The sequence below is a fragment of the Notolepis coatsorum genome, assembly GCF_963971535.1.
Source record: "Notolepis coatsorum genome assembly, chromosome: 1".
NCBI lineage: Eukaryota > Metazoa > Chordata > Actinopteri > Aulopiformes > Paralepididae > Notolepis > Notolepis coatsorum.
In genome coordinates this window covers 57,253,462-57,276,550 of record NC_140165.1, presented here as the reverse complement: position 1 = coordinate 57,276,550, position 23,089 = coordinate 57,253,462, and the positions used below count along the sequence as shown (strand labels likewise).

At 43.3% G+C, this 23,089-nt stretch overlaps 1 protein-coding gene across 1 annotated transcript; it reads left to right on the top strand.

Moving 5' to 3' along the window:
• Positions 1-3,495: 3,495 nt before the first annotated feature.
• pjvk (pejvakin) lies at positions 3,496-19,955 on the top strand (the record flags this gene model as incomplete). Its single annotated transcript, XM_084328068.1, has 6 exons — positions 3,496-3,706; positions 8,237-8,432; positions 11,671-11,812; positions 13,564-13,681; positions 16,798-16,941; positions 19,654-19,955. 6 exons carry the CDS (start codon positions 3,496-3,498, stop codon positions 19,953-19,955), a joined length of 1,113 nt encoding a protein of 370 aa, XP_084184194.1.
• Between the last annotated feature and the right edge of the window lie 3,134 nt (positions 19,956-23,089).

The window sequence follows — 23,089 nt, the reverse complement described above, 5'->3', positions numbered from 1 at the left end:
TCTCCATTCCTCTGTTCTACCAGGGGCCATATAATTCTCACAGGGGACATGCCCCTGGAGCCCCCTGTGGTCTGTCTTGTATTGACACCCACGGGTTAAAAGGGTGTACTGTCTATAAACACACGTCCTCGTAACTGTTGAGTTCTTGTTCTGTGTCTCGCGTGTGTGTCTCCTGCGTGTGTGTCCTGTGTGTGTCTCCTGTGTGTGTCTCCTGTGTGTGTCTCCTGTGTGTGTGTCCTGTGTGTGTCTCCTGTGTGTGTCTCCTGTGTGTGTCTCCTGCGTGTGTGTCTCCTGCGTGTGTGTCCTGTGTGTGTCTCCTGTGTGTGTCTCCTGTGTGTGTCTCCTGCGTGTGTCTCCTGTGTGTGTCCTGTGTCTGTCTCCTGTGTGTGTCTCCTGTGTGTGTCTCCTGTGTGTGTCTCATGTGTATGTCTCCTGCGTGTGTCTCCTGTGTGTGTCTCCTGTGTGTGTCTCATGTGTATGTCTCCTGCGTGTGTCTCCTGTGTGTGTCTCCTGTGTGTGTGTCATGTGTATGTCTCCTGTGCGTGTCTCCTGTGTGTGTCTCCTGTGTGTGTCTCATGTGTGTGTGTCCTGCATGTGTCTCCTGCGTGTGTGTCTCATCATGTCTCATGTGTGTGTCTCCTGTGTGTGTGTCCTGCGTGTGTCTCCTGCGTGTGTCTCGTGTGTGTCATGCGTGTGTCTCCTGCGTGTGTCTCATGTGTGTGTCTCATGTGTGTGTCTCCTGCGTGTGTGTCCTGTGTGTGTCTCATGTGTGTGTCCTGTGTGTGTCTCCTGTGTGTGTGTCCTGCGTGTGTGTCCTGTGTGTCTCATGCGTGTGTCCTGTGTGTGTCTCATGCGTGTGTCCTGTGTGTGTCTCATGCGTGTGTCCTGTGTGTCTCCTGTGTGTGTCTCCTGTGTGTGTCTCCTGTGTGTGTCTCATGTGTGTGTGTCTCCTGTGTGTGTCTCATGCGTGAGTCCTGTGTGTGTCTCCTGTGTGTGTGTCCTGCGTGTGTGTCCTGTGTGTCTCATGCGTGTGTCCTGTGTGTGTCTCATGCGTGTGTCCTGTGTGTGTCTCATGCGTGTGTCCTGTGTGTCTCCTGTGTGTGTCTCCTGTGTGTGTCTCATGTGTGTGTGTCTCCTGTGTGTGTCTCATGCGTGAGTCCTGCGTGTGTCTCCTGTGTGTGTCCTGTGTGTGTCCTGTGTGTGTCTCATGTGTGAGTCCTGCATGTGTCTCCTGTGTGTCTCCTGTGTGTGTCCTGTGTGTGTCTCATGCGTGAGTCCTGCATGTGTCTCCTGTGTGTGTCTCATGCATGTGTCCTGTGTGTGTCTCCTGTGAGTGTGAGTCCTGCGTGTGTTCTGTGGCATTCACTCCAGGGAGCTTAAACCTACTCGCAAGGATGTTTAACTGCATCTCATCCGGTCTGGACACTGGAGCCCCTTTTCCTACTTGAGTGATTCTACAGAAATGCTTTTCTGTAATTGAGGAAATACGATAGAAGATATTTAATAAATAACTACCATTTTGGAATAGAACATTATATCATGTAGAGATCAACTCGGCTCATTATACAAGATCATGATTATTTAAAGGAACACGCCCATCATTATGGGAAATGCGCGTACCGTCTTCTCCGGAGTCAGACAAGAAGATAGATACCAATTGCCTCTCTGTGCGTTCAGTAGAAAGTTACCCCAATGCAAGCTAGCCTAGCACAAATGAATGGAAGCAGCTACGGACCACTAGCCAAGCCTAAACCTCTGGGACGGGTGTTTTTGGCCAACAGCTAAGCTAGCTGGTCCGTATCCGCTCAGTCGGGCAGGTAGTGGTTAAACCCAATAATGGTGTGTTTATTGGCGAGGCCAGGAGGCTGAGGGGGGTTTGGAGTGAGGGGAGCCAGGGGAGGACTGGGCTGAGAGGCAGGGTGAGGCAGACAGGGGGTGCAGGGCAGGCTGGGGGTGGGGTGAGGCAGGGGGGGTGCAGAGCAGGCTGGGACTGGGGTCCGGGGTGAGGCAGGGGGGGTGCAGAGCAGGCTGGGGTCCGGGGTGAGGGGGGGGGGGGGGGGTGCAGAGCAGGCTGGGGTCTGGGGTGAGGCAGGGGGGGGGGGGGGTGCAGAGCAGGCTTGGACTGGGGTCCGGGGTGAGGCAGGCAGGGGGTGCAGAGCAGGCTGGGGTCCGGGGTGAGGCAGGCAGGGGGTGCAGAGCAGGCTGGGGTCCGGGGTGATGCAGATGAGCAGAATCCTCTGTAGCACAGAAGAAAAGGTAGATACCAAAAATCTGACAAACAGCAAGAACAAAAACAGAAAACCAAGGCAGAATAAATAATGACAGAACAGTAACAAAAATCTATGGCAAAAACCTGGACAAACAAACTGAGTCTACGATCTGGTAATGAGTGGATGGAAAACCAGAGTAGATGTACTGTTGGGTTGATGAACCGACGTGGCAGGTGTGTAGACTGAGCAGGTGAATGGGATGAACCATGACGAGGAGACAGGAAGATGCCCATATGATCACAGGAGAGAGAGAGAGAGTGAGAGAGCGAGAGAGCGAGAGCGGGGGAGGGGAACTGAGGGCTTGGCAAGAGAGGAGATGATGAGGGCTAAACAGGAATGGGGATTCAGGAGGGCTAAACAGGAATGGGGATTCAGGATCTTATTATGTCCGATCGGGGCAGTTGATGTACTGAGTCCTTCGTGACCTTTGCCAGGGTTAACCGTCGGTAGTGTGGTAGTTTTAACCCTTTCACTACCACACTACAGACTGTTAACCGTCTGTAGTGTGGTAGTGAAAAGGTTAACCTACACACACTGTGAAGACCACCGGAGTATGTCAGTGTCCTTCTTGTGAAGAAAGGTGGACCTTTACCCAAACCTGAGAAGGGTGTGTGGATTGGAGTTAAATGGGGATATAGGTATGGAGAAATGCATAGTATAAGTTACTAAACTCAGGCGGACACACATCAGACCAAAACAAAGACATGTAAACAAAGGCCTTGAGGTCAATGATGACATTACAAATTCTACCTTTAAACGAGCCATTCAGAACTAGCCTGATGTAATATGAGGTCAGGTCACCTTTACGGAATCACAACCTGCAAATTTTTCGGTGGAAATATTAGCAATTTTTTTTAAGTCCTCAAGATGAAAGCGCTAGGAGGACATGTGCACAGGTCAGTTTTGACATGGGTGGCGCACCTGCCGCGTGAGAGGAAGGAGAGGGACTTTATGACGGGCTATCGGGTTTACACACAACAGCTCGTCCCATATCCCCTTACACTGCATTATTCAACAGTCCCGAGTCCAAAAAAGCGACACCCGTGAATTTGTTTCCCTATTGGGAAGACCCCTGTGTGTGCGACTGTCCCCGCGTCCATCCGCCTGACGGGGCGAGGAGACGGAGCCGCAGCGTGATGGTGCTTTAGATCTCTCCGTGTTCTTCACGATAGGGGAGGTGGGTTTTTTTCTCTTTAAAAGCAAGTCTCGAGTTCATCGCTTGGAGATGTTCGCCGCGGCCACGAAAAACTTTGTGAAGCAGGTCGGCGACACGGGCCGGTTGATCCCCGTCCCGAGCCTGAGCGAGGCCGACCGCTACCAGCCGCTCAGCCTGGTGACACGCAGGAGGAAGAAGCACTTCTGGAAGAAGGTGAAGTATGCCTCCACGCCTTTCTCCCTGAAGGACGTCCTGGTAGGGGAGAAGGAGATCACCGCAGGTAGGATGTTGATTGATTGATTGATTGATTTTTTTTGGGTAAAAGTACAGACCTTAGGACATCCCAGAGGATGCCATGTAACAACGTACTTAAACACTTGTTTCCAACGTGGTCCTCGTTGGTGGACAAAACAAGAAGACGAAACACAAACACATACAAAAAGAAGAAGCAGGTGGTAGGGGGAGGGCAGTATATGTTTCATTTTCCTTTCAGTTTTTTCAGTACATAAAGTATGTACATAAACAAATTCAATAAACAGATAAAACAAATAAAAAATAACAGGTGCACATGCTGTATAGTTGTGTATTAAAAAAGTGTGTGTTATGAAATGTTATTTGTAAAGTGTGTGTGTGTGTGTGTGTGTGTGTGTGTGTGTGTGTGTGTGTGTGTGTGTGTGTGTGTGTGTGTGTGTGTGTGTGTGTGTGTGTGTGTGTGTGTGTGTGTGTGTGTGTGTGTGTGTGTGTGTGTGTGTATGACAGGTGCACATATTGTATAGTTGTGTATCAAAAGAGTGTGTGTTATGATAGATTATTTGTAAAGTGAGACCTAGCACATTTGGCGCCCTAAGCGAGGTTCACCACTGAAGAAATGTAAAGTGCACACTAAAGAATTAAAACAAACAACTTAGCTAACAATCAGTAATAATAATAACAATAACAAACAATAAAATAACGTGCAAATTTGCTTTAAAAGAAAATTATGTATTGTAAAATATGTTACACATATATAATCAAAATATAATATGCTAAATAAACAAACAAACAAATAAATAAAAATGACAAATTCACTTTGTCTAAAGAACTATTTACATTCCACTCCCTATCATCACACAAGGTTAGCCTGTAGCTCCTACTGGTTTCCATTTACAGTGCAATCCTTCTGGCCTTCCTCACTGCAAAGTCATCAATCACATCAAATTTTCCAACTCCTGAGCCAGCTCCTTCCCATCCAAATCAGATTGCCCTCCATGGTTTAAGGTGTGTACAAGTGCCTCTGCTTGCTTCATCAGCTCTTGGTGTGGCAGGTCTTGGAAGTTGTACAAAATTGCATACCTTTCACCTTGGCACGTTTCTCGTCTTCTTCTTTTCTTCTCTTTTTATACTGGATGGCCGGATGGCTTTTGCCTCTTCATAGTTCTCTAACGTTAGTCTTTCTTTCCTCAACGCTCAATTCTATAAACACTTGACCAATACCCATCAATGCACAGCGCTCTAGCATGTGAACACCTAAAGCTGAGGCTCAGACCGACCGACCGTTTTAGATTTTCCCTTATGTTCGAATTTTTTTGTATGTAAAAATAATGATTGCAGATATAGAGGGGGGCGCCAAAACTGCGCAGAGCAAAAGTAATTAAAAATTAAGTGTGTGTGGGGCGCCCCAGTGGCGAACCACAAGCGCGCTCAGCCGCGACACGGCCGACCCGGGTTTGACTCCCGAACCCGTCGTTATTTGCCGAATGTCTTCCCCCACTCTGTCTCCCATTCCTCCTCTGTCTCTCTCTACTGGACTGCCCAGTAGCAATAAAGCGATAAAAACGCCAAAAAATAAATCTTAAAAAAAAGATAAAATTGTGTGTGTGTGTGTGTGTGTGTGTGTGTGTGTGTGTGTGTGTGTGTGTGTGTGTGTGTGTGTGTGTGTGTGTGTGTGTGTGTGTGTGTGTGTGTGTGTGTGTGTGTGTGTGTGTGTGTGTGTGTGATTCAATATGATTCCCACCACATTGGTGGCTATATGCTGCTGTTGAGACTACAATATATTAGAATGTCTTGCTTTGTAAAAAAAAAACATTTTATATATATAATATAATAACATTTATGAAAACAAAAACTCTATCAATAATAACAATAATTGTTCTAACCTTTAATTTAGTCCTTTTCAACAAGTTAATATAGATCTTCGAGGTCCCCTAAATATGTCTCAGATTATGCAGCCTCTATAGTATACCTTCTGTTTCAGACCTGTTCTCAATGGGTTTCTGTGCCTGTAACGAGCAAGCTGCTTTTATGGTACAAATACAATAATTATCGTATATCTAGTGGTGGTGCACGAGCCTATAGCCTATAGTATAGCCTATAGAAACATATTTTAGGTAAAACTTTTGGTAGAAAAGTGAAGATTTACATGTGAGATCTATGTACGGCCCTAAACAGAAACCAGAATGCTTCCGATATCAAAATCTTGTCCCTTGCCTACAGATTCTGCATTTATGCTTACTCAAGATATTTTCTTATGGGTGACTTTAACAAACCTTTCCACTTTCAAATAAGATATCCTTACATTGACTCAAGTATGGCTTTCAGGTAATGTATACACAGGGGTGTAAAGTACTTGAGTAATTGTACTTCGTTACAATACTTAAGTACTGTTTTGGGGGATTTGTACTTTACTCGAGTATTATTAGGTTTGTATACTTTGTACTTTTACTCCATTACATTTCAGAGAAAAAAAACATACTTTTTACTCCTTACATTTAAAATGCAGACCTACAAAGTACAAAGTACAAATATCAGAGGTCCAACATTTTAATTAGTATATTTTAATTGTTTATCTGGCCGAACTAACGTTAACGTTATTAATCCTGCGACCGCAGGTAAACAGCCAATCAAATCCCCATCAATGGAAAATGAACCCGCCCATACCCATGCTGATTGGTCCTTGTGCAACACTAGAAAGCAGGGATCTTTGATTAAACACCTGCTATCAAAAGAATAGACAGTCAGATCCACATTATGCTGTGGTTAATATTGTGATATTATTCAGGGTACTCCAGTATTATGTCTTTAATATTGTGATATTATTCAGGGTACTCCAGTATTCTGTCTTTAATATTGTGATATTATTCAGGGTACTCCAGTATTCAGCCTTTAATATTGTGATATTATTCAGGATAATCCAGTATGCTGTGGTTAATATTGTGATATTATTCAGGATACACCATTCTGTTTTTAATATTGTGATATTATTCATGCTGTGATGTGAATGCCGTCCATGTTAGTTTACCTTCAATGGAGAAGTGCATTAAATAATTTTAATGCAAAAAAAGTGTCCTCTGTTCTTTCATTTCAGCATTGTCTATCGCAGAACACATTCCATTGTGGGCAGAGTGTATGCTTGGTTTAATTCCAGCCTTGCCTAAACACCAGCTGATGATTTCACTAATTGGCTCACCTCTTCAACTAACTCACCTGGTGCAATGTGTAGTTAAAATGAAAACTTGGCCCACGATGGAATGAGTTTGAGACCCCTGGTGTATCCCTTAAAAAAAAATTACTTTTACTTTTTAGTACTTAAGTACATTTAAAAGTAGGACTTTTTTACTTTTACTCAAGTGTGTTTTTAGCCAGATACTTTGACTTTTACTTGAGTCAGATTTTGAGATGGTACCCATACTTTCACTTAAGTATAATTTCTGGGTACTTTTTACAGTATACACCACTGACAGTTTTAAAGGACGACTTCCCAGATGGGTCTGTGCAACAGAGCAGACTGTGTGTCGGGTCAGGTTAGGACAGAGGCCACAGAGCACAAATCCAGTTGTAGAGAAAAGTCAGCACACTCCACCATGCTACTGGCCTTAAATAATACACCTTGCAACCTTATGTTCAGCACTAGGTGTGTGGCGACTTTCCAAATAAATGATTTTCGGAATACATTCATGTGCAAACGGAATATGACTCGGATATTTTGAGCTCCGAGGCTTGACATTTAGCCGTTATCCTATTTTCATACTTCGTTTCCCTATGCTTTTTCTTTTGTTGTTGCTGTTGTTAGCTCTATTCTATTTAAATCTTTCAAAATTGTTTTTGTACCCCAGTTGCTATTGCATGTACATATTTGTGTTTTATTACACGTATATATGTACATACATACATACCAACTATTTTGCCTGTTTTATTCTCCACCCATTTATCATCCATAGCAACACTACTATCACCGACATCTAAGAAGGGAGATCCCCCCTTGAACGGCCCTTCTAAGGTTTCTCTCCTCCAGACTGCCTGTGGTGCTTTTTTCCTATTGCTAGGTTTTTAGTGAGTTTTTCCTTACCTTTGCGTGGGGTATGTCTGGGAGTGTTGCATTTATTTATTTTACATTTTATTTTGGATTTCATGGTGTTTTTTTGTTTTGTTCCTCATTTATTGTGATGTTTCTTCTTGACTTGTTTAAAGAAGACGTGTCCGGCCCATGGGGACATTAACGTGTGTTGTCAGGCCTTACAAATAAATTTGATTTGATTTCAATTCTATTTATTGAATCATTGAAGCATGCTCATCGTTTTCAATTTAGATTCAGTTTATTACACCCCTGCTGAATAGTGCTGATTTGATCTGTTTTAGCCTACCGCAGAACATTCTGAGTCTCTTACCCCGCTCTCCCCTATCTGTTGTAACCTACCGCAGAACATGCTGAGTGTCTTACCCCGCTCTCCCCTATCTGTCGTAGTCTACCGTGGAAGATTCTGAGCTGATCTTTGCCCCAAGAAAAAACGTGGTTAATTAATTTTACGATTTTTATTCCTTGTTCTGATAACAGGAGTGTCCTCTTATCAACTCCTGAACTACGAGGACAAGTCTGACGTGGCCCTCAATGGCAAGCTGGGGAATCACCTCATCAACGACGTGGGCTTCAACATCAGCGGATCGGACTCCGTCGCCGTCAAAGCCTCGTTTGGCATCGTGACCAAACACGAGGTTGAAGTGCCGACCTTACTCCGAGAGCTCAACCACAGGTACTGCATGCAGTCTGGCTGGGAAGGACAGTGTATTCGCTCTGTTCACTTGTTCATTTCTAGATAAAGGACCATTTATCCTTTATGGGAAATGCACTTAACGTCAGACAAGAAGATAGATAGATACCAATTGTATCTCTGTGTTCAGTAGAAAGCTAGCCTAGCTTAGCACAAATGAATGGAAGTGGATACGGACCAGCTATAGCCTAGCTGTTGGCCAAAAACACCTTAAGCTAGGCTAGTGGTCCGTATCCACTTCCATTAATTTGTACTAAGCTAGGCTAGCTTGCAGTCGGATAGCTTTCTACTGAACACACAGAGAGGAGGAAACTGGTATAGGGTTGCCACCCCGTCCCTTAAAATACGGAATCGTCCCGTAATTGGAAACTAAAAGACGTGTTCCGTATTGAACTGATACGGGACGCCCTTTGTCCCATAATTTAAGGTTGCCAGTTTAGTGAGAGAAATGAGTCAGCCGACCTACAAAAACAAGCAAAATTGTGTCCAAAAGTTGCAGGAAATAAACAGACTTGGCAACTCTGCTATATGATGGGCGTGCGCTCAGCAGCTCACGACCAATGAGAATTCGCGCTTTCACGTTGCTAAGAAGAGTTCTGTGCATTGTGCCAATCCTCTGTCTGTGCGCTGCATGCCAATCCTCTGTCTGTGTGCTGCCTGTCATCCTCTGTCTGTGCACTGCGTGCCAATCCTCTGTCTGTGCGCTGCCTGCCTGTCATCCTCTGTCTGTGCGCTGCCTGTCATCCTCTGTCTGTGCGCTGCCTGCCTGTCATCCTCTGTCTGTGCGCTGCCTGCCTGTCATTCTCTGTCTGTGCGCTGCCTGTCATCCTCTGTCTGTGCGCTGCCTGCCTGTCATCCTCTGTCTGTGCGCTGCCTGCCTGTCATCCTCTGTCTGTGCGGTGCCTGCCTGTCATCCTCTGTCTGTGCGCTGCCTGTCATCCTCTGTCTGTGCGCTGCCTGTCATCCTCTGTCTGTGCGCTGCCTGCCTGTCATCCTCTGTCTGTGCGCTGCCTGTCATCCTCTGTCTGTGCGCTGCCTGTCATCCTCTGTCTGTGCGCTGCCTGTCATCCTCTGTCTGTGCGCTGCCTGTCATCCTCTGTCTGTGCGCTGCCTGCCTGTCATCCTCTGTCTGTGCGCTGCCTGTCATCCTCTGTCTGTGCGCTGCCTGTCATCCTCTGTCTGTGCGCTGCCTGTCATTCTCTGTCTAAGAACGCAAAGGACACAAGCACAGGTGTCACAGTTCTTCATGACTGAAACATCTCCTGAGATTGATTCGGTATGGGATATTACATTGGTTGTGTTTTTAACTAGATGTCAGTATTTCTATTTACCTGCCCTGGCAGCCAGGAGCCTACTCTTCTTTGTACTTTATTTTTTATTAATCTTTTAATTTGGGTCACACAAGTGTTTCATTGTATTATTGTCCTCTTTCAGTAAAAGTGTTCCCAGGCTTTGTTTTTACAGCACTTTATATGCATACAGTATTATGCTCAAGTTGAGGCTATAGTTCAGCCAATTTATTTAAACATGTTAAATGCAAATAAAGCACTTTAAACTTTAAGTATGACTAAATGCTTTCTTGACTATATATAGTAACTGTTCCAAAATGCATACATTTCTATGTATTTTAGGGGTTTGGGGGGCTAGCTCTTTTTAATATAAATGGCATAGATTGTTTTATTTAGATTTCTATGCATTTCAGGAGTTTGGGGGGCTGGCTCCCCAAAATAATTAAATAACATAACCCTAACCCTAAAACCGAAATAAAGTAAAAAAAATAAAAATAGTGACAAAATCCGCCCATTTTCGCCCCAAAAACGCCCAAAAAACGCCAAAAAAGAATTCTTGCACGCTCGATGACAGGTGTCCCTTATTTCTATTGGTCAAAGGTGGCAACCCTAAACTGGTATCTATCTTCTTGTCTGACTCTGGAGAAAACGGTAAGAGCATTTCTCATAATGTTTTATATGTTCACACAATGTCACTCTGGCTGTGAGAGTAAACCACTCTGTGCTTTACACAGACAAACAAGAATAAGAGGAAACAGCAAGAAAAACAAGAAATTGCTTCAAGGAACTCACTCACGGTTTGCCACTCTCTGCCCCTAGTGGTGGCTCACACCTTTTAAAGGCCAGTTAGCTTTGCATCGAGGACTGTCCTTCGTGTCATATGCATTTATGCGTATGACACAACATGGCGCAACATAGGTACTTCCTGTAATACATTGTATGTTTACTCAACATAAAATCACATTACATTTCATTATTTTCTCAAAATGTGTTTAGTCTTGTTCAGTAAGTAACCTTTGTTTCGTTGTTGCCACCATCTTTACTGGGTGGGGGGGACGCGTGAATATTTTCCCTAATGGAGTTGCACTTCCGCGTTCGGTTTGCGCGATCTGATTGGTCACTGACGTTTCTGGTCATGTGACATGTGCGCCAATCGTGTGACGCAAACCGAACGCAGAAGTGCAACTCCATTAGGGAAAATATTCACGCGGGGGGACGTGACACAGTGCATTGCATTGTGGGTTGTATTTGGAGCTGGATTTGATCACTTGCTCCAGCCTACTGCCTCAAGGGTTGAGGGTGCCCTGTAGTGAACTCAACCTGCATCATTTATGACATCCGGTTTCAATGGGGATTCCCTGAGGGGTAAGGGCAGGGGCGTAGTTTTGGTGAGGGACACTTAATATGCAAGCGCACATCTTTTGAGCAACAAAAGAGCATCAGATGATCCCCTTTAGCTCTGACTAAAGCGCTAAAGCTTTGGTGAAACTAACACTATACAGTTTACAGTTAGGCGTTTAGCAGACGCAAATTATTATCAAAGTCGGACAACATATTTTATTCCCCATTGTTGGAGAACTTCAAACGTACTTGCTGCTAATCAGAATCCCCTCTGTCGCTGATGAAGCGCTCATGAGAGTAATGTGACCAGCGAGTGGGCGGCTGTGGCAGAGCTGGTGAGACGCTCACTGGGACAGAGGCGAGGGAGGGAAGAAAGTCCAGGTTGTTGATTGGATTTTGCAGATAATAGTTTGCTGATAGATTGGTTCAGCTGTCAACCTACACTTTCGCAACAAATAAAAAGGCTCTGTTTCAAAATAGAATGAAAATGCACATGGAAAGGTTCACACCGATTCTTCCACAGGATATGACACAGGATGATTGACAGCTGTGATGTGACATCTCCTTCATTCACCCTCCTTGTTTTTCAGGAAGGTGGACCTAGATCACTGTCTGATTCGTCAGTCCAAGGCCAGTGGGCGGAGCATTCTTTGTGTCGTCATGGAAAGCATCCGCACGACACGTCAGTGCTCTCTCACCGTCCACGCAGGGATGAGAGGCACCACCATGAGAGTAAACACACACACACACACACACACACACACACACACACACACGCGCACACGCACACGCACACACACACGCTCGGAAAGTCGTAAATGTATCATGTGACCAATTCGTATATGGTGATAATAATAATAATAATAATAATAATAATAATAATAATAATAATAATAATAATAATAATAATAATAATAATAATAATAATAATAATAATAATAATATTAATAATAATAATAATAATAATAATAATAATAATAATAATAATAATAATAATAATAATAATAATAATAATAATAAATTGGATTTTAAGAGAGAAGCGCCTTTCTCAGACTCAAGGAAAGGGTGGAAAAATTTTAATTTTGAAAAAATAAAAGATAAAAAACTAAGAAATTATGAATATAATTATGTGTATAGTAACAACAGGAAAAAAACAAATAAGATAAAAGAGATAAAAAGGAAGCAAGGTGCTGTCCAATTGGATGAAGTGGTTGAAATTAACAAACAAACAAAACAAACAAACAAACAACAAAACAAAACAACAGGATCTGTGGCTTAAAAGAAAAGAGTCAGGGGGCATGGCATTCGGGTGTGAATGTCAGGATCAAACAGATCCAAGGAAGCAGATTCAGCAGATTATTCAACATTCCTTTCGTGTTGCAGGTGATTTGATCGACTTTTAGGAATCCCAGTGTCAACATCATATTTATGGTGAATCCCAGTGTCAACATCATATTTATGATGAATCCTAGTGTCAACATCATATTTATGGTGAATAGGTAGTAGTACATCTCTTTCTCTCTCTCACACACTTTTCACAAATACACTCACTTTGACGCTTTCAAGATTCAAGATTCAAGAGGTTTATTCATCATCACATACATACACAAGAGACATATAGTGAAATGAAGGTGGCCATGCCCGCTTCGATTGTGCAAAAAATACAAATAATAATAGAATAAAATAGAAATAAAATAGACATGATAAAAGTACTAAGATAAAATACAAAAAGACCATGTTCACACTGTTGGGAAAGAAATCCCAACCTGAGCAAACTTTTTGGAAAGATTTTGAGAATTAAATGTTGTGCAAAACATCACATATGATTATCATAGAAGTGAAAAATATGATCACTTATTGAATGTAATGATAACAATGTAGTTTCAAGTTTCAAGTTTCTTTAATATTTGTCATACAGAAGTACAGAATACTTTTATACAAAATGCTTCTTACTGTTACGCTCCAGAGACTGTGCAAGACAAGATAAGTATGAAATAAAATAACATAGTAAAATTAGAAGTAAAAAAAATTAGGTCACAGTGTTCAGTTTAGACATATGTACAATGTTCGATGCAGAATAGATGTATGCACAATTGTTAACTTTCTTATTCTATTAGCAAATTTTCACATCCATAAAGCTAAATGTATTTCTTCAACTCCATCTTTAAAGTTGTTTCTCGTTGAAATGTTATGATATTTAGATTTTTAGATGTGTAACAAACAAGAACCAGTAGTTAAAATGTATTCAGAATTGTTTGTCTTAACTTTTTTTTTAAATGTTATGTCAAACATATCAGTCATACCAGTTCATATAACCAGAAACAAAAAACAAAAACTAAATATAATGTTGTTTTGGTGACAGACGTCTTAATAATAATCGCAACCTGAGCATAACACAAGAGCAAAATGGCCACTGTGTGACTATGGTCACCAGGTGACTATGACACCTGACTCTTGTTATTACCCTCATGGTAATGCTACAGTTCCAGATCGATGACGGCCGGAACCCAAAGGGCAGAGACAAGGCTATAGTCATCCCAGCGCACACCACCATCGCCTTCAGCATCTGCCAGCTGTACGTTCGTCTGGACGGTCGGCTCGGTAGGGAATCTTCTCAGAACCTCTTGTTTTCCCCCAGGGACCCGACGTCCATTCGTACTCGATACTTTAAAACTTTAATGACTTTAATTCAAACATTCTGCAGTTGTTTATAATTGTTTCTTTCATTTACTTTTACCTTTTTCAATACTAAATAAAGGTTGCATGAACACATATACAGTACTGTACATATATTGCCCTGTCTCTGAGACACATACAGTATATTGCCCTGTCTCTGAGACACATACAGTATATTGCCCTGTCTCTGAGACACATACAGTATATTGCCCTGTCTCTGAGATACATACAGTATATTGCCCTGTCTCTGAGATACATACAGTATATTGCCCTGTCTCTGAGATACATACAGTATATTGCCCTGTCTCTGAGATACATACAGTATATTGCCCTGTCTCTGAGACACACACAGTATATTGCCCTGTCTCTGAGACACACACAGTATATTGCCCTGTCTCTGAGACACACAGTATATTGCCCTGTCTCTGAGACACACAGTATATTGCCCTGTCTCTGAGACACACAGTATATTGCCCTGTCTCTGAGACACACAGTATATTGCCCTGTCTCTGAGACACACAGTATATTGCCCTGTCTCTGAGACACACACAGTATATTGCCCTGTCTCTAGACACACACAGTATATTGCCCTGTCTCTGAGACACACACAGTATATTGCCCTGTCTCTGAGACACACAGTATATTGCCCTGTCTCTGAGACACACAGTATATTGCCCTGTCTCTGAGACACACACAGTATATTGCCCTGTCTCTAAGACACATACAGTATATTGCCCTGTCTCTGAGACACACACAGTATATTGCCCTGTCTCTGAGATACATACACAGTATATTGCCCTGTCTCTGAGATACATACAGTATATTGCACTGTCTCTAAGACACATACAGTATATTGCCCTGTCTCTGAGACACATACAGTATATTGCCCTGTCACTGAGATACATACAGTATATTGCCCTGTCTCTGAGACACATACAGTATATTGCCCTGTCTCTAAGACACATACAGTATATTGCCCTGTCTCTAAGACACATACAGTATATTGCCCTGTCTCTGAGACACATACAGTATATTGCACTGTCTCTAAGACACATACAGTATATTGCCCTGTCACTGAGATACATACAGTATATTGCCCTGTCACTGAGACACATACAGTATATTGCCCTGTCTCTGAGACACATACAGTATATTTCCCTGTCTCTGAGACACATACAGTATATTGCCCTGTCTCTAAGACACACACAGTATATTGCCCTGTCTCTGAGATACATACAGTATATTGCCCTGTCTCTGAGATACATACAGTATATTGCCCTGTCTCTGAGACACATACAGTATATTGCCCTGTCACTGAGATACATACAGTATATTGCCCTGTCTCTGAGACACATACAGTATATTGCCCTGTCTCTGAGATACATACACAGTATATTGCCCTGTCTCTGAGATACATACAGTATATTGCCCTGTCTCTAAGACACATACAGTATATTGCCCTGTCTCTGAGACACATACAGTATATTGCCCTGTCTCTGAGACACATACAGTATATTGCCCTGTCTCTAAGACACACACAGTATATTGCCCTGTCTCTGAGATACATACAGTATATTGCCCTGTCTCTAAGACACACACAGTATATTGCCCTGTCTCTAAGACACACACAGTATATTGCCCTGTCTCTAAGACACATACAGTATATTGCCCTGTCACTGAGACACACACAGTATATTGCCCTGTCTCTGAGACACACACAGTATATTGCCCTGTCTCTGAGACATACACAGTATATTGCCCTGTCTCTGAGACACATACAGTATATTGCCCTGTCTCTAAGACACATACAGTATATTGCCCTGTCTCTGAGACACACACAGTATATTGCCCTGTCTCTGAGACACATACAGTATATTGCCCTGTCTCTAAGACACACACAGTATATTGCCCTGTCTCTGAGACACATACAGTATATTGCCCTGTCACTGAGACACATACAGTATATATTGCCCTGTCTCTGAGACACACACAGTATATTGCCCTGTCTCTGAGACACATACAGTATATTGCCCCGTCTCTAAGACACATACAGTATATTGCCCCGTCTCTGAGACACATACAGTATATTGCCCCGTCTCTAAGACACATACAGTATATTGCCCTGTCTCTAAGACACACACAGTATATTGCCCTGTCTCTAGACACACACAGTATATTGCCCTGTCTCTGAGACACATACAGTATATTGCCCTGTCTCTGAGACACACACAGTATATTGCCCTGTCTCTAAGACACATACAGTATATATTGCCCTGTCTCTGAGACACATACAGTATATTGCCCTGTCTCTAAGACACATACAGTATATTGCCCTGTCTCTAAGACACATACAGTATATTGCCCTGTCTCTGAGACACATACAGTATATTGCCCTGTCTCTAAGACACATACAGTATATTGCCCTGTCTCTAAGACACATACAGTATATTGCCCTGTCTCTGAGATACATACAGTATATTGCCCTGTCTCTGAGACACACACAGTATATTGCCCTGTCTCTGAGACACATACAGTATATTGCCCCGTCTCTGAGACACATACAGTATATTGCCCTGTCTCTGACACACACATTATATTGCCCTGTCTCTGAGAAACATACAGTATATTGCCCTGTCTCTGAGATACATACAGTATATTGCCCTGTCTCTGAGACACACACACTATATTGCCCTGTCTCTGAGACACATACAGTATATTGCCCCGTCTCTGAGACACACACAGTATATTGCCCTGTCTCTGAGACACACAGTATATTGCCCTGTCTCTGAGACACATACAGTATATTGCCCTGTCTCTGAGACACACAGTATATTGCCCTGTCTCTGAGACACACACAGTATATTGCCCTGTCTCTGAGACACACACAGTATATTGCCCTGTCTCTGAGACACACACAGTATATTGCCCCGTCTCTGAGACACATACAGTATATTGCCCTGTCTCTGAGACACATACAGTATATTGCCCTGTCTACTCTGAGACACAAACACTCACATGGGTGTCTCTCTGTCCCTGATCAGAGATCTGCGTGGCGCCCGAGTCGACTGGCGGCTTTGAGAAGGAGCAGATCCGGGAGCAGCTGGGTGGCTTCATCGGCCGATTCTCCATGGGTCGACTCCGCAGGTTCCTCTCTGGGATTGTTTACGGCAACCCTTTCAGAGCAGGTACGCCGCTGGCACCGCTGGCACCGCAGAGCTGCTGAATATACAGAGTTCCCAAGCGGCCAGATGGTGGCGCTGTGATCAAAAGTACAAAACGTACAACTTTGACAAGACTATGACTTCAACCAGGAGACTCAGACGATAACAACATTTTGCCAACTTTACTGAATAAAACGAAATAGAATAAAGAGTTTGGGGTGAGGTCATTGCCGTGGTATATAGTTATTATTATACCACAGCTATGAACCAATCAGATTGCTTGATTTGAGCTACCCATTTTATAATACATATTGTATATTGTATATCTCGTTGTATATTACATATTGTATATTACATATTTTATATTACATGTCATATATTACATATATTAGGGGAAATACGCTTACCGTCTTCTCCAGAGTCAGACAAGAAGATAGATACCATTTTCCTCTCTGTGCGTTCAGTAGAAAGCTATCCAGCTGCAAGCTAACCTAGCTTAGCACAAATTAATGGAAGTGGATACAGACCACTAGCCTAGCGTAAAACTTTGGGAAAGGTGTTTTTGGCCAACAGCTAGGCTAGCTGATAGGTGAACGCTAGAAGAAATTGGTATCTATCTTCTTGTCTTGACTCTGGAGAAGACGGTAAGCGCATTTCACACAATGTTGGCGTGTTCCTTTAAGATGGATCGCAATCCCCTTTAAGAGTACTTCTTAAGTTAATATCTACTTAACTAATATTTCAGTACCCGTACATATATAGCTACTTATACACCTGCATATAACCCATATAACTCTGTATGATGAGCACGTACAATAATGTTATATATACTGTATATATACACTTAACCTACTTGCCTCGTATGAATGTGTATGCATGTGAATGAATGTTGGTGGTGGTCGGAGGGGCCGTAGGCGTTGATTATTCGCCACGCTTCCGTGAGTCTGCCTCAGGGCAGCTCTGGCTGCAATTGTAGCTTACCACCACCGGTATGACTGTGTATGAACGAATAATGGACTCTGTGAAGCGCTCTGAGTCAGAGCAACAGTCAGTCAGAGAAGAGCGCTATATAAATCCAATCCATTATTATTATTATTGTATATAGTATATACATTTATTCTTACTGCATATATATCTCTCCACATCTGTCTGTACATACCTGCACATAATCCTTTTCCATATCTGTAGATACTATATCTATACATATCGCTTACCTACTCTTACTAGTTACGCTGCACTACACCCAGTAGTACTAATTCATATATTTTATACCCAGTTTAATCACCTGTACGTTGTGTATTGACTCTATGCAACACTAACCCATCCATTCTACATTCATTGCACACACATCCACATGCACACACTCACTTTAAACATTCACCTTAAACATTCACTTTATACACTTTAAAACCTTTTTAACACTACACCATATTTTATTTATTTATTACTAAAATATTTGCACTACATCTCTACCTCATTCTTTGCATTTTTGCATTTTGGTTGCATTTTGTACTTTGGTTTTGTAAATTGTATATTTTGTATGGTGTTTGGTCTTTATTCTTTAACTTTTTTTTACTGTATGAAGCACAATCTCAGGAGGCTCATACAGAACCATGCATTTCACTGTAATGTGCATGTACCTTATATGTGCCAAATAAAAACTAAACTTGAAACTTAAAACGTGAAACTATTATACTTTACTGTTACATTTGCACTCTGGTTGGGTACCAAACTTCTTTTCGTTGTGTTGTACTGTATGATGGCGATGAACTTGAATCTAATCCGATATATCTCCCCTCTCTCTACATCTCAATATATCTCCCCTTTCTCTACATCTCAATATATCTCCCCTCTCTCTACATCTCAATATATCTCCTCTCTCTCTACATCTCAATATATCTCCCCTCTCTCTACATCTCAATATATCTCCCCTCTCTCTACATCTCAATATATCTCCCCTCTCTCTACATCTCAATATATCTCCTCTCTCTCTACATCTCGATATTATCTCCCCTCTCTCTACATCTCGATATATCTCCCCTCTCTCTACATCTCGATATATCTCCCCTCTCTCTACATCTCGATATATCTCCCCTCTCTCTACATCTCGATATTATCTCCCCTCTCTCTACATCTCGATATTATCTCCCCTCTCCCAATATATCTCCCCTCTCTCTACATCTCATATTATCTCCCCTCTCTCTACATCTCGATATTATCTCCCCTCTCTCTACATCTCGATATTATCTCCCCTCTCTCTACATCTCGATATTATCTCCCCTCTCCCTACATCTCGATATTATCTCCCCTCTCTCTACATCTCATATTATCTCCCCTCTCTCTACATCTCGATATTATCTCCCCTCTCTCTACATCTCGATATTATCTCCCCTCTCTCTACATCTCGATATTATCTCCCCTCTCCCTACATCTCGATATTATCTCCCCTCTCTCTACATCTCGATATTATCTCCCCTCTCTCTACATCTCGATATTATCTCCCCTCTCTCTACATCTCAATATTATCTCCCCTCTCTCTACATCTCGATATTATCTCCCCTCTCTCTACATCTCGATATATCTCCCCTCTCTCTACATCTCGATATATCTCCCCTCTCTCTACATCTCGATATATCTCCCCTCTCTCCCGATATATCTCCCCTCTCTCTCTACATCTCGATATATCTCCCCTCTCTCCCGATATATCTCCCCTCTCGCCACCTCCTGGACCTGCAGACGACCAGACCTTCGAGCAGCTCACCCACTCTGACACCTACATGGACGACGTGGTGACGGACTACTACGAGAAGGCGGCCAGCATGACCGACCTGTCCACCACCTACCTGCGCGACGGCTCGCACACCCGCGTCAACCTGCTCAACCACAACATCCCCAAGGGGCCCTGCGCCCTCTGCGGCATGGGCAACCAGCGCCGGGAGACGGTGTACGGCTGCCAGGAGTGCTCGGCCGGCGGCCAAAAGTACGTCCGGCTGCACGTGGTGCCCTGCTTCGACCTCTGGCACAAAACGCTGAGGTGAAAAAGCGGGAAAAAGCGGGACCCCCGACCGGACGGATAGTTGGCAGCGTGATCCCCCTCGGGTCGGTCCGAGCCACCTGTTGTAAGATTAGGGTGTCGCCTGCTCCTTTAAGAGTGATGCGTGGTGGGATACAGGTGGTCTCTAGGCAGAGTGTACGCGGGAATTGGAGAGTAAGGTAGCTTTTGATTTGTACGTAACGTAACGTTAGTCAACAACATGAAGAATGCAATGGAAATAAATGCCCAGTCCTGAGGAGAACGGTTTCCAATGGTTTAACTGTCACCACACACACATCTAGAGGGATTTACCAGTCCGGCGGGTTGTATGTACGTTACATGACCGGCACTTCGGCCCTGGAGTGCTGAGAGAACGCTCCCCTGTACTCTTACTAAGGTTCGGACAAATAGAGGAAAAGGTAACACACTGGTCGCTCTCACAGGGACACGCGTGAACTCGGAGCTCCTGCGCCCAAAGATGGTGTAGTGGTTAAGACGACACCCTCCCCTCCCCCCCCCCCCCGCGCGCCTTGCCTTGCTTCTGTAACATATGGACCTCCTGGCCCGGAAATCGAATGTCACGAGAACCTTCTCTCCTGTGTTTGACCCTCTCTGTAGCCCACTCAGCCTTCCTACTCAATAAAAAAGAAAACAGATGATTAAAAAAAGGGGTGTACTTGAAAACCAGGCGGGTTTTGTTGAACTGGATGTATGAACTCGTCGACAGGTCAAGAAACACGTAGCATCATTTACATTTCCCATTTCAATTATACGCATCCTCAAGCCAATGACTTCCCTTCAGCATACAAATCGACGGTTTCAGTCAGAAATACATACGTATTCAATCCAGTGTAATCTATCACTAGGCTCGTTATCTCTATGCCAGTCAAGTCAGCGTCTCGTCATGGTGAAAGAAATATATAAAGATTTTTTTTTTAAACACAAGCACAAGAACAAAACAAGTTCCTGAATTATTCAGTTAAGGTATTAAAAATGCACTAGGGGTGTCAAGTGAAGGCCACCTGGGCTGTAGGGGGAGTACACAGTAGAGTAGCTGACTAGAGAGTACACAGTAGAGTAGAGTACACAGTACAGTAGCTGACTAGAATACACAGTACAGTAGAGTACACAGTAGAGTAGCTGACTAGAGAGTACACAGTAGAGTAGAGTACACAGTACAGTAGCTGACTAGAATACACAGTACAGTAGAGTACACAGTACAGTAGAGTACACACACAGTACAGTAGAGTACACAGTATAGTAGCTGACTAGAGAGTACACAGTACAGTAGAGTACACAGTACAGTGGCTGACTAGAGTACACAGTACAGTAGAGTACACAGTACAGTGGAGTACACACACAGTACAGTAGAGTACACAGTATAGTAGCTGACTAGAGAGTACACACACAGTACAGTAGAGTACACAGTATAGTAGAGTACACAGTATAGTAGCTGACTAGAGAGTACACAGTAGAGTATAGTACACAGTATAATAGCTGACTAGAGAGTACACAGTACAGTAGAGTACACAGTACAGTAGAGTACACAGTACAGTAGCTGAGTAGGGAGTACACAGTACAGTCGAGTACACAGTACAGTAGCTGACTATAGAGTACACAGTACAGTAGAGTACACAGTACATTAGCTGAGTAGGGAGTACACAGTACAGTAGAGTACACAGTACAGTAGCTGAGTAGGGAGTACACAGTACAGTAGAGTACACAGTACAGTAGAGTACACAGTATAGTAGCTGACTAGAGAGTACACAGTACAGTAGCTGACTAGAGAGTACACAGTACAGTAGCTGATTAGAGTACACAGTACAGTAGCTGATTGATTGAACATTTTATTAACAGATTGCAGAATGGGTACAATACAGTACAGCTCAATACACACAATTGTTAAGGGGATGCAGACCAGAGAAAGACTTTCGTCTTGTTTACATCAGGGTCCCCCATTTTCAATTCATAATGAGAGTACACAGTACAGTAGCTGACTAGAGAATACAGCCTGGTTTCCAAGTGTGCTGTGTACTTTCAGAGTGTCTCGTCTCGCTCAGCCCAGACTGTTACTTCAGATAATTACATCAGATTCAAATGTATTGTCATCGTACAACACAATGAAAATAAGTTGGCATCTAACCAGAGTGCAAATGTAACAGTAAAATGCAATAGCAATATACAATGTACAAGTTATTAACCTGGGGGCGAATGACATGCATCAGAAAGAAAACCCACAGTCTTTCACTTTGTGTCTTTTGACATCTTCCATGACCATTGCAACACATCGCCTGGGTAGGAGATTGATTGATTGATTGATTGAAAATTGTATTAACAGGGGCGGCTGATTGGCGCAGTGGGCAAGGCGCTCGCCACTAACGCAGAAGACGCTGGGTTCGAGCCCAGCTCTCTGCGTTGCTACCGGCTGGCCGGTCGTTCATACTAACACAATTGGCAGTGTTAGAGGGTGGGAAAGCCGGTGGGTGGGGATTGGACGTTGTGGTCAGCGACTACAGGTCGGTTTGGTGATGCCGGTGCGGTGGAAGCAGGAAGTAGCGGGGGCAGCGTGAGCCTCCCACGCGTTACTCCTCGCCACTGAGAGTTCGAGCTGCTGCAAAGATGCGACAGGCTGCCTCCTCATGTACCGGAGGGGACACCGTACACGTGATGCAAGGCTTCTGTCCTCACTACAGCCGACCAGTGGGAGGCATAGTCTAGCAACGTTCAAGACAGGGGAGGGGATAATTGGATAATACGAAATTGGGATGGGAGAAAAATAGAAAATGGGGAGAAAAAGTGGATAAAAAAAATTAACAGATTGCAGAATGGGTAAAATACAGTACAGCTCAATACACACAGTTGTTAAGGGGATGCAGACCAGAGAAAGACTTTCGTCTTGTTTACATCATGGTCCCCCATTTTCAATTCATAATGAGAGTGTTTGTTTGAGGAGGGCAAATGGACAAAAACACAGTGAAACCAGTTCTGCACAAATCAAACTGCCAGTTTAATGAACAAAACATCTTCTCTTCACACAAGTCAGTAGACTTGGCTCTTTTGGTAGAAAAAGAAACTAAAATCTTCCATCAGTGAAACAAATTAAAATCTTCCATCTTCCAAAAAAATAAACAGTCCGAA